General features: G+C 43.3%; 1 protein-coding gene across 2 annotated transcripts in view; it reads left to right on the top strand.

The window, feature by feature from the left end:
* The window catches only part of LARP1B (La ribonucleoprotein 1B), a 57,151-nt gene extending 45,412 nt beyond the window's left edge, over nucleotides 1-11,739 (top strand). For both annotated transcript variants that reach the window (XM_075348718.1, XM_075348709.1), the window contains 6 exons: nucleotides 4,553-4,659; nucleotides 6,058-6,218; nucleotides 8,050-8,194; nucleotides 8,699-8,808; nucleotides 9,691-9,818; nucleotides 9,994-11,739. In XM_075348718.1, coding sequence (XP_075204833.1) covers nucleotides 4,553-4,659; nucleotides 6,058-6,218; nucleotides 8,050-8,194; nucleotides 8,699-8,808; nucleotides 9,691-9,818; nucleotides 9,994-10,164 — 822 coding nt within the window. In that variant the 3' untranslated portion in view covers nucleotides 10,165-11,739. The remainder of the gene's footprint in view (nucleotides 1-4,552; nucleotides 4,660-6,057; nucleotides 6,219-8,049; nucleotides 8,195-8,698; nucleotides 8,809-9,690; nucleotides 9,819-9,993) is intronic.
* The last annotated feature ends 358 nt before the right edge of the window (nucleotides 11,740-12,097 follow it).

Here is a 12,097-nt window from a genome sequence, read left to right as displayed (position 1 = left end):
TAACAGCTCCGGGAATGTCACACGCATCCCAGAGTCACGGCTCTGCACGGACGTCAGTCCCAGACAGCCTAAGTGGGCTCGCTATGAGCGGCCTCGGTTTCATCAGGGTCCTAACAGGACTCGCTGTGTAATGAGGCGGAAGTAGCGGCTCAGGATTCTGATCCTGAGACCGCTCTCAATCTGGATACACCTGATTGTGACGCCATAGTAAATAATCTTATAGCGTCCATCTATAGAATGTGGGTTATTTCTCACAGCTCCTCCAGTGGAGGAGTCAGCTTCACGTATTTTTCTGGACCACTCTGCCTTCAGAGAGGCAGTCCAGGAACACCACGCTTATCCAGATATGCGCTTCTCCAAACGGCTTAGGATACACGTTATCCCTGCCCCTGACTTGGTCAAGGACTGGACCCAATGTCCCGAGCGGCATCCTCCAATCTCCAGGCTTGTAGCTAGATCCATAGTTGCAGTGGGAGATGGAACTGCAAACTCAAAGATGCCACTGACAGACAGATGGATCTCTGGTCGAAAGCCATCTATGAGGCTGTCGGCGCACCGTTGGCTCCGGCATTCTCTCCCTTGGGGCACTCCAAGCTATTTCAGCTTGTCTTACACAGATTGACACGGTTACACGTACATCTGTGCCGCAGGTGGCATCCTTAACCTCTCAAATGTCTGCATTTGTTTCTTACGCGATTCAGGTTGTCCTGCACTCTGCGAACCGTGCGGCGGTAGCCTCCGCTACTCCGTGTTTTTAAGCAGAGCCTGGTCTGCTCGTTAAGTGAATGGAAGGCAGATTCTGCTTCCAAAAAAGGTTGCCTAACCAGTTGCCTTTTTCTGCTGACCGACTGTTTGGTGAGCGTTGGATGTAACCATCAAACAGTCCAGGGGTAAGGATTCATCCTTTCCTCAGCCCGGACACAACAAACCCCAACAGAGCAAGAGGCAGTCGGGGTTTTCGGCCTTTTCGAGGCTCGGGCAGGTCCCATTTTTCCTCGTCCAATGTGGACTCAAAAGGATCAGAGGAGCTAAGATTCTTAGCGGGCTCAGTCTCGCCCAAAAAAGCGACAGTCTGAAAACCCGCTTCCAAGGCGGCTTCCTCATGACTTGCGGCCTCGGTCGGTAGCAGGCTCTCCCGCCTTGGCGATATTTAGCTGCCATAGGTCAATGACCATTGAGTGTGAGACATTCTGTCTCACGGGTACAGGATAGAGCTCACTTCTCGTCCTCCAACTCGATTCTTCAGAATTTCTCCACCTCCCGGCCGGGCCGCTGCTCTTCTGCAAACAGGGTGCACTCTATAGGCAGAAAGAGTGATGACTCCCGTTCCTCTTCAGGAACAAGGTCACGGTTTTTACCCCAAATTCTTTGCGGTACCTATAACAACGGGCCGTTCCGTCCCGTTCTGGATCTAAAAATGCTCAGCAAGCTCGTGGACACCAGGCGGTTCCGGATGGAATCCCTCCGCCATGTCATCGCCTCAAGGTCCCAAGGATATTTCCTAGCATCATTAGGCATCAAGGATGCTTATCCACACGTGCCGATTGATCCAGAGCACTAGCGTTTCTACGCTTCGTTATAGGAGACGAACACCCTCTGTTCGTAGCTCTACCTTCCGGCTAGCGACAGTCCAACTGGTCTTCGCCAAGGTCAGGGCAGCAGTAGTCACAGTCCTGCACTCTCAGGGTCACTCTGTGGTCCCGTATTTAGACGATCTACTTGTCAAGGCACTCTCTTAGGAAACATGCCAACACTGCCCGAACGTTGCGCTGGAGACTCTCTAGAGTTTTGGGTGGATCATCAACTTTTTAAAGTCAGATCCGACCCCGACCCTATCGATAACATATCTAGGCATAGAGTTTCTTACTCTCTCAGCGATAGTGAAGCTGCCGCTAGACAAACAGCATTCACTACGGGCTGCAAGCTCTTCTTTAAGAACCAGTCGCACACATTGAGACGCCTCATGCACTTCCTACGTAAGATGGTAGCAATGGAGGCAGTTCCTTTCGCGCAGTTTTACTGCGTCCACTACAATGGGACATTCTCCGCCAATGGGACGAGGAGTCGACGTCCCTCAACAGAGTCGTCGTTCTTTCTCAGGCGGCCAAGGAATCTCTACGGTGGTGGCTTCTTCTCACCTCTTGGTCAAAAAGAAGGTCCTTCCTATCCCCGTCCTGGGCGATAGTTACGACAGACGCGAGTCTATCAGGGTGGGGAGCAGTTTTTCTCCACTACAGCGCTCAGGGTACGTGGACTCAGCAAGAGTCCACTCTTCAGATCAATGTTCTTGAACACAGAGCAGTGTATCTTGCCCTACAATCCTTCCAACAGCGGCTGGAAAGCAAGCATATCCGACTTCAGTCGGACAGCTCCACAGCGGTGGCATACATCAACCACCAAGGAAGAACGCGCAACCGGCAAGCCTTCCAGGAAGTCCGGCAGGTTCTGATGTGGGTGGAAGACACGGCATCCACCATATCCACAATTCACATCCCAAGTGTGGAAACTAGGAAGCTGACTTCCTAAGTCGCTGAGGTGTGGCCGAAAGAGTATGGTCTCCTCACCCGGACGGGTTTCAGGAGATCTGGCGCCGCTGACAGAGGCCGGACGTCGATCTAATGGCGTCACGGCACAACAACAATGTGCCAGCTTCATGGCACGGTTTCACAATCATCGAGCTCTGGCGGCAAACGCCTTAGTTCAGCATTGGTCGCAGTTCCAGCTACCTTAGGTGCCACCTCTGGCATTGTTGCCCAGAGTACTGCGCTAGATCAAGACCGACTGCGGCCGCGCCATCCTCGTCGCTACAAATTGGCCGAGGATGTTGTGGTACTCGGTTCTGTGGTGCCTCACGGTAGGCTAACCGGGGGCACTACCAGACCAATCAGACTGGCTGTCTCAAGGGCCATTCTTCCATTTGAATTCTACGGCCCTCAACCGGATGGTGTGGCATTGAGTCCTGGAACCTAGTGTCGTCAGGATTACCTCAGGACGTGGTTGCCACCATGAGACAGGCTAGCATACCAACGTCCGCCAAGATTGCCCACAGGACGTGGAAGATGTTCTTATCTCGGTGCTCGGCGCAGGGTGTTTCTCCCTGGCCGGTTGCATCGTCTATGTTTCCTTCCTTCCTGCAATCTAGGTAGGAAAATGGGTTGTCGCTCAGTTCCCTTTAGGGACAAGTCTCAGCGCTATCTGTATTTTTTCAGAAACGACGACTTCCTCAGGTACGCACGTTCCTACGGGGAGTTTGTCTTCTCAGCACTCCGTACAAGCGGCCGTTAGAGCCCTGAGATCTGAACAAGGTTCTAATTGCTCTCCAGATGCCGCCTTTCGAGCCTTTGAAGGATGTCTCCCTTCCCGTTTTTCACGGGAAGTGGCCTTCTAGTAACGGTCTCGTCTCTTAGGAGAGTTTCCGAGCTAGCAACGCTCTCATACAAACTCCCTTCCTGGTCCTTCACCAGGACAGGGTAGTTCTGCGTCCGGTTCCGGAATTTCTCCCTAAGGTGGTATCCCATTTTCATATCAATCAGGATATCACCTCACCTTCTTTGTGTCCTCGTCCAGTCCATCAATTTCAGAAAGATTTGCAATCTGTTGGTTCTGGTGAGAGCACTCAGGTTCTACTTCCCGCATGGCGCTCCTGCGCCACCCGGATGCACTCTTTGTCCTTGTCGCTGGTCGGCGTAAACAGTCGCAAGCTTCCAGATCCACCCTTGCTCGGGGGCTCGAGGAACCAATTCTTGAAACCTACAGTTCTACTGGGCTTCTGGTTCTCTCAAGGCCGAAGGCCCATTCTACCAGAGCCGTGGGTGCATCCTGGGCATTACGGCACCAGGCTACGGCTCAGCAGGTGTGTCAGGCACCCACCTGGTCGAGTCTACTTACTTTTACCAAGCATTATCAGATGCATACCTACGCTTCGGCAGACGCCAGCCTAGGTAGATAAGTCATTCAGGCGGCGGTTGGCCACCTGTAGGAGAGGGCCGTTTGACGGCCCTATCATGAGGTATTCTTTTACCCACCCAGGGATTGCTTTTGGACATCCCAATTGTCTGGGTCTCCCAATGGAGCGACAAAGAAGAAGGGAATTTTGTTTACTTACCGTAAATTCCTTTTCTTCTAGCTCCAATTGGGAGACCCAGCACCCGCCCTGTTTTTCTCGGGGTTTTTCTGTTTTTTCGGGTACACATGTTGTTCATGTGGTATGGTTCAGTTCTCCGATGTTTCCTCGGATTGAATTGGTCTTTAAACCAGTTATTGGCTTTCCTCCTTCTTGCTTTGGCACTAAAACTGGTGAGCCAGTGATCCCACTGGGGGTGTATAGCCAGAAGGGGAGGGGCCTTACACTTTTAAGTGTAATACTTTGTGTGGCCTCCAGAGGCAATAGCTATACACCCAATTGTCTGGGTCTCCCAATTGGAGCTAGAAGAAAAGGAATTTACGGTAAGTAAACAAAATTCCCTTCTTCATCCACTCGTTTGTGTTTTTATTGTTTATTTTCTTTAAACTAGACCTGTCACATAATTTGATTTCTCCTTTATTATTGTAGACTCCAAGAAAGAGGAAGACCCGTCACAGTACAAATCCACCTCTTGAATCTCATGTTGGTTGGGTAATGGATTCCAGGGAACACAAACCAACAGCCTCTACTGTCAGGTAAAGTATTGATCCATAAATGAAACCTTATATGTAATCTTTTGGTATTTTAGCTTTTTGAGCAAAATGTCCATTTGAGATGGTCATGCTTAAACGATTGTTGCCACATTACACCTTTCAGAATATTCATAGTCAAGTGGTGGACACTATGTAAGTGCTGTGTTTTTCAGACTATAAGACGCACCCAGCAGAAAATAGAAGAAAAATTTAATCTTAAAACTACCCTGGTGATATAAAGATGTTGTTGGCTTTGAATGTGCTCCAGGGTAGAAGAGATGGTTAATCTAAAGTGTTAAAAGTATATTAGGAGGGTTGTACCAAAAATAAACCATTACATATGGTCCCCAATAGTGACCTAACAAGATCCCAAAGTAGTGTACTTGGGTTGTTTTGTACCAAAGCTCATAAAGAGCGCAAGTCCATTTATTGTGGAATCAACTGTGCCTGGAGTCTTGTGAAATGGCTTTCATTTATGCCACTTACACTCCTTATACACTATTTTAGCCAGCTGTACACCTTAGATGTTTCTTATAATGTCCACACTATAAAGAACGACTATTGCAGATTTTATATTAAACAGTAGAGAAGGGCGAATCTGCAGATATTCAGGATCAGCGGGTCCAACTGGATTTAAAAAACTGTTCGGAATCATAATTAATCCTGAATATCTGCTGATTCCCCCATGTGTCTATGGAGACCTGAATATTCTTTTATGGTGGTAGAAAGAACTAGGTTGACTTAAATAGGAGCGTTATTCTTAGTTTACCGTGTGACTAAGACTACTGGGGCCGCTCATTTCCCTCAAATATTCACTGCTTCCACCGTCCATTTCGGAATCTGATTGCTACATGCTGTCTCTATGGTGGTGTATATATATATATATATATATATATATATATATATATATATATATATATATATATATATATATATATATATATATATATATATATATATATATATATATATATATATATATATATATATATATATATATATATATATATATATATATATATATATATATATATATATATATATATATATATATATATATATATATATATATATATATATATATATATATATATATATATATATATATATATATATATATATATATATATATATATATATATATATATATATATATATATATATATATATATATATATATATATATATATATATATATATATATATATATATATATATATATATATATATATATATATATATATATATAAATATTCTGAAACTGAAAAGTTCCAGGTCTAAAACAGACCCAACCTTGGCTGCACTGCTGATGTGTAACCACAACCTGAGGACAGGTTATATTATGGTTTTTGCTCTTATTTCGTTCCTGCTGTTAAATCTTGATTTTCTAATTCTTTGTAGCAGTTCTAGTGCTTCACCCTTGGATGGGGCAGTGCTCGTAGGCAGCTATGGGTCTGCTCCCCACACTCTACCAAAGTTCCAGCACCCTTCCCATGAACTCCTAAAAGAAAATGGGTTTACGCAGCAAGTATACCATAAATATCGGCGAAGATGCTTGAATGGTGAGCAGAATGGTCGTTGGCTAAATAAGTGGCTGTGAGGATCCTATGTGAATCAACTGAGCTACTCCATAACATTCAAAGCAATGATGTTTTATTTTATTTTGTAAAAAAAAAAAAAGTTTCAAAAATTACTACTAATGGTTAAAACCATGTCATACTAAGTATTGAAGGGTATGTACTTTGTTATTTATATTAAGGGTTATTGTGTAATCTGTAAATGTTTACCTTTTGTCTTGATAAATGTAGTATAGCAGCCTGTGTTCCAATTGTGTGACAGGCTCTGCTCACATAAATAGGAGTATTCCCCAATGTATACAGAAGGCTCTGAACAGAAGGCTCACAAGTGAAATCACTTTATTACACCATTGTGATTTTTCTTTCTGCCAGCCACCCCGCCAATTGCTGACTGTAGTGAAAAGTGCAGTAAGTGTCCTGTTACATATTCGCTAAGGACACACCAGGTCAATAACTGGCGAACTTTTTTGTTCTTGCCTACCTATGTGAATAAATTTAATTATTTTTTTTTTTAAATCAATTATCCTTATGTGAAAGCCACATTCTTAGTATAATCACTATTCCCGGCAGCAGTTTTATCATTACGGCACTGTCTCCCTCTAATGGACAATAGAAGGTATATACTCCCTGTATGGTTTGGTGCATTTTATGCTCTGCACTGACTGATAAGCTGTTGGCCTCCAAAACTGCTTGCTACATGCGCATGCTGCATCTTTGTGTTCCCATCTGTAGCCAAAACTGCACCTCGTCAGAGAAAGCCTGGAAATGTCACAAAAAATGCTTGTAATTGTAGATGCGTTTTTGGTGCGTTTTCAGTGCAATTTTCACAACATGCGTTTTTGCTGCGTTTTTGTCAACTTTTGACAACGCTGACAAACTGCATTGTGCTCACAGCAAATCTGACTTCTCATAGCCTTTGCTGGGAAGTCAAATATCAAAGTTCTGACCACTGCAGCCAAAAACGCAGCATGCCCATGTAGCCTTAGGCTAAGTTCACACAGTGCATCTTTTGGTGCATTTTTGAAGTCCCAAAGATGCACCAAACTGCATGCATTTCCTTCTCCCTGCAAAGCCTGAGATTTTGATTTTTGCTGTCCACACTGGGCTCCTTTTGTTGGCTGCATCTTGGCTGTGTTCCCCCCCCCCCCCCAAGATGCAGCATGTCCATTCTATTTGCGGTTTTACCGCGTATTTGAGCCCTCCAGTCAATAGAGTTGACTTAAACACATTGGGAAAAACACGTCAAAAACATTGCGTTTTTGGCGCATTTTAGATGCACTAAAGATGCACTGACAAGAGATGCCGCGTGTGAACATAGCCTTATAGAAAATGAAAATAGTGAGGTATTGGTATAGAAGCGGTGCTACATACATAAGAGTAGCAAACCAATATTTGAGATGCACAATCTTTAAATGTAGCGATATTGTTTCAATGTAAACATAAAAAAATAAGCTTTAGTTGCCCAATGTTGAAAATTGAAAGGTTAGACCTTTGTAAAGACTGCAAATTTTCTAGAGATCACTCAGGCTGAGACTTGGGCTTTGTGCCCAGTGCTTTTGTTTTTGCTTGCTTTTCTATTGAGATGGGAGTGGGACAGAAACAATTGACATGTTGCTTTTTTTCAGCAACAAAAAAGCAAGGAAAAAGAAGAAATATGCAATATGGGCACAGCAAGTCACAATTCTCATAAGACTTTGCTGGGAATAGTTTTTATTGAGCCTCGCCCTGCGGGCGAAAGGCCTTATTTTGTAGCATTCCTACCCAAATTGTCACATCCTTAACCAGGTATGAAAACATATCCACTTTTGTTTATCAGAAAGAAAAAGACTGGGCGTTGGTCAGTCCCCGGAGATGAACACACTATTCCGCTTTTGGTCTTTCTTTCTAAGAGATCATTTCAACAAAAAAATGTATGATGAATTTAGACAGCTTGCTGTGGATGAAGCCAGAGAAAACTACAGGTGAGCAGTGCCATGCTGGACCCTTTACACGACCACTACTTAAAACCTTGGCACTGTGATTCTGTGCTGGTTTGTAAATGGTGGTATTTCCATAATGAAACCATTACACCTAGGCCTGAATTAATTGGGGTTTTTTTGGGGTTTTTTTTTCCGTTCACTGGACAATCCCTTCAAATTGCCTCCATATGCCCCTTCCCATGGGCTTTCTTGGGTGTTGCATCTGAGCCCCTATTCACTTCAGTGGGAAATTAAACTGTAAAATGCAGACCCTTTTATGTAGTTGGTATGCTGTTTTAGGGTATTCAGGAATTCTGCTTCTTCATTGCACATACAGGGCTGTGACCAGTGGTTTCTGGGTTTGTGTATGCAAAGGTCTCAACAAATGACTGATCTCCTTATTTCCCTGCTGACCTAAAGCTGAAAAGCTGCAGGAAAATGCTAAACCTTTTATAAAAAGGTTTTATGCTCTTAATATGAATATCCTAAATGTTCTCCTCCATACAGGTACGGACTAGAATGCCTGTTCAGATTTTACAGCTACGGCCTGGAAAAGAAATTTAGGCCGGATATATTCCAAGATTTTCAAGATGAGACACTGAAAGACTATAAAACTGGTAATCTAAAAATGTTTTCACAGACCTATTGTAGGTAGATCTCTTGACATATTGATCTATCTTCAGATATCTTAATTGATGAACTGTATTCTGGGCTCATGGCTCATGGCTCATGGCTAAGCATCCTTTTTATTCTGACACTTGTTAAGTACCGTATATACTGGCGTATAAGACGACTTTTTACCCCCTTAAAATAATGGCTACAGTGGGGGGTCGTCTTATACGCCGGATATATACCTGGGTGCTGTAGTGCGCCGCTCCACTCCGTTCCACGCTTGGATTCTGCCTCCATAGCGACGAGGGAGGAACTTCCTGTCACCGCTGCTGAATGGCAGAGCGCTGGCCAATCAGAGGCAAGCAGCTCTGCCTTGACGTCAGCGCTCTAGCAGGGAAGTTCCTGCCTCGTCGTTATGGAAACGCGATACACAGCCCGGCCCCGTACTGGTATATCATACAGCATATATACTGGTATATATACAGCGGATATATAGCGTATATATAGCAGGGGGCCGCACTGTGTGAGGAGGTGTTTTGTTTTTTTTTCACTGTCCAGTATAACCAATAGGATTAGTGCAGTAACGCCAGATTCCCCTCGCATCCATGCAGGGACATTAATGAAGAGCTTACATGCTGGCCCCTGCACTAATCCTATTGGTTATACTGGACAGTAAAAAAAACACCTCCTCACACAGTGCGGCCCCCTGCTCTTAGCATACTGAAGCATACTGAACGGGGGTAGTCTTATACAGTGAGTATATCCCAAATTCTATATTTTTAGGGCAGAAGTTGGGGGTCGTCTTATACGCCCAGTCGTCTTATACGCCGGCATATACGGTACCTTTTTACTTTAGTAAATAACAATGTTGTCCACCTTTTAAACAGGTCAGCTGTACGGATTGGAGAAATTTTGGGCTTTCCTTAAATATGCTCAAATCAAGAATATGTCTGTGAACCCTACATTGCAGGACCATCTGAGCAAGTTCAAGAGACTGGAAGACTTCAGAATTGATGTAAGTGACAGATTCTTATTGTGGGTGTATCCATCAGATGTTCAGATCATAGACTTGATAATGTAAATGTTAAGTTTCAGGGGAGTGTCAAGATCTAGAAGAACCTAGAAATAGTTGTCTGAGCAGCAGAAGTCAAACTCCGCTTATGTTTTAATTTTGGTTCTACGTTTTACAGCCACCAATCGCTGAAGAATCTGGACGCAGACGTCCATCAAATTCTGGAATTGAAGAGACAAGCCGTCGCAGGCACCGTTCAGGGTCTTCAAGAACAGGTGCTGCCACAAAGCACTCAGCTGCTAAGCATTCTCGGGGTCCTACTGGTTTCCACTACAAAGAAAACATGTAACAGCTGGTGTAAGGTCAGCGACAGACCATAAATCTGGAGAAATGGACTTTACAGACTACGTCCAAGTGAAAAAAAAAAAAATCCAGCAGTATTTTAGCTAGGGGTGCTTCAGACTTGTGGAGGCTTGATTGGCATGCTTTGGGCAGGCTATGTTTTAAGTGTGGTGTTAATTGATTTGTAAGGTGAGAAGTTTTATACGTGAGAAGGCACAAATGGTTTCTGTAATTTGCATTCTTGGTGCACATGCAAGTCACAGGATGCCTTCTGTTTCTAACAAGCGCTTGGAAACCTCTTTTAAAGAAGCCATATTAGTGCTCTCACCATTTGGAGATATCCTACTGTACAGAACGAGAAGGAATAGTCATTTTATGCTTTATAGGGTGACCTCAATGATCTGTAACGAACTCCCATTACACGTAGAAATCCAGGTGCTATGGGTATGGGAATAAAATGCTGAATAAACCAAACTTTTATATAGACTCAAAGATTCTAGCAATACATTGGGAGGCTGAAGCCGCCGTCAGCATAGATTAATGTAAATTGTGTTCATATAATGACAATCGTGTACCATGACAATGTTTTCTAAGTGACTTATTTCATGTGCAGTATATATTGCTTGATATTCTTTTCAGTAATAAAAAATGGTCTAATCCTAGGGCATATTTTACATGCAGACTGCACATGTGCTTCTTGACTGGGAGATTCCTTCTTGCTTTTTTAACTAAATAAAAAAAAATGATTTTACAACTTTTAGTTTATTTTTTAGAAAGTTAATGTCTGCCCTGCAAAACCAAATCACATTTTACAAATTTTTTTTTTATTTTTTTTGGTAGTGGTTAGAGCCACTACACAGCTTCAAGTTGTGTGGGTTTTTTTTGTTTTTTTTTTTGTGCGGACGTCCTGCCCTCTAGCTCCATACTGGAAAGACGAGACATCTGCAGATATTTCCCCATGAATTGACATGCAGCTACGTGCGGCTGCAGCATATTCCGCAGCCGCACATACCGCAACATTGATACAGCACTCTCCAAATCCCATAGGATAACATGGGGAGTGTCTGTACTTGTGCCAACCTGTGGATTTATCTGGAAAATCCAGGTAAATCTGCGGGTTTTCCACGGCAAAATGCACGGGTACGTTGTCCCGTGGGCACAGGGCCTTAGTCCGCGTCGGGAATAGGAGTTGTGCACTGGAGAATGTCTCAGAGCGCCGGCCCCCAACAAATAAGAAATGACAACACCATGTTGGCTCTAGTAATGACTTGTGGTCAAATGTGGACCTTTACGTTGCTCAGATGCTTGCAGCCTGAAAACTCTAGGCTATAGCAAAGTCAACCATTTCTTATGCTTTCTGGAGCTTTTACATATTCATTTTCATTCAATAAATCTAGTTAGTGCAGAGTTTTTTTTTTTGTTTTTTTTTAATCACATTTTATACTTTTGCTTTATAAGGCAGAAATGCATTTCTGCTCCAACTGTGTGGAGACAACTAAAGCATAGATGGGTTTGATATGCAATTAAATGTGTGACATTGTGGCTTTTTTTTTTTGATAAATAAAAATATATTTTTCTGCTATTGGCTTGCTATATTTTTTTTTTTTTTCCATTAAAGTGGCTAAAACTCCATAGTTGCTCCCTAATTATGCAATATCACCACCTGCCCGCATGTATGACAATGTATTCTGCAGCACGTGGTGTCCTACAACTGCAGTTGAGATTAGATGACCTAACATAAGACGTCTGACCCATACCCTGTATCTACAGCAGCTAGCACAAGACTAAAATCAAAGAACATGTGATGCAGTGTCAACTTCCCCATTTTTTTTATTTTGTGTGTTTTTTTTTTTTTTTTTGTTTTTTTTTTTTCCCCTGCACTGTTTCAGCTTTCATTTCTTCATGTTTTTTTACTTATCTCGACATGTGGATAAATGTCA

This window comes from Anomaloglossus baeobatrachus, chromosome 1, assembly GCF_048569485.1.
Source record: "Anomaloglossus baeobatrachus isolate aAnoBae1 chromosome 1, aAnoBae1.hap1, whole genome shotgun sequence".
Classification (NCBI taxonomy): domain Eukaryota; kingdom Metazoa; phylum Chordata; class Amphibia; order Anura; family Aromobatidae; genus Anomaloglossus; species Anomaloglossus baeobatrachus.
The sequence above is the reverse complement of the archived record's forward strand: the minus strand, read 5'-3'. Positions and strand labels throughout refer to the sequence as shown.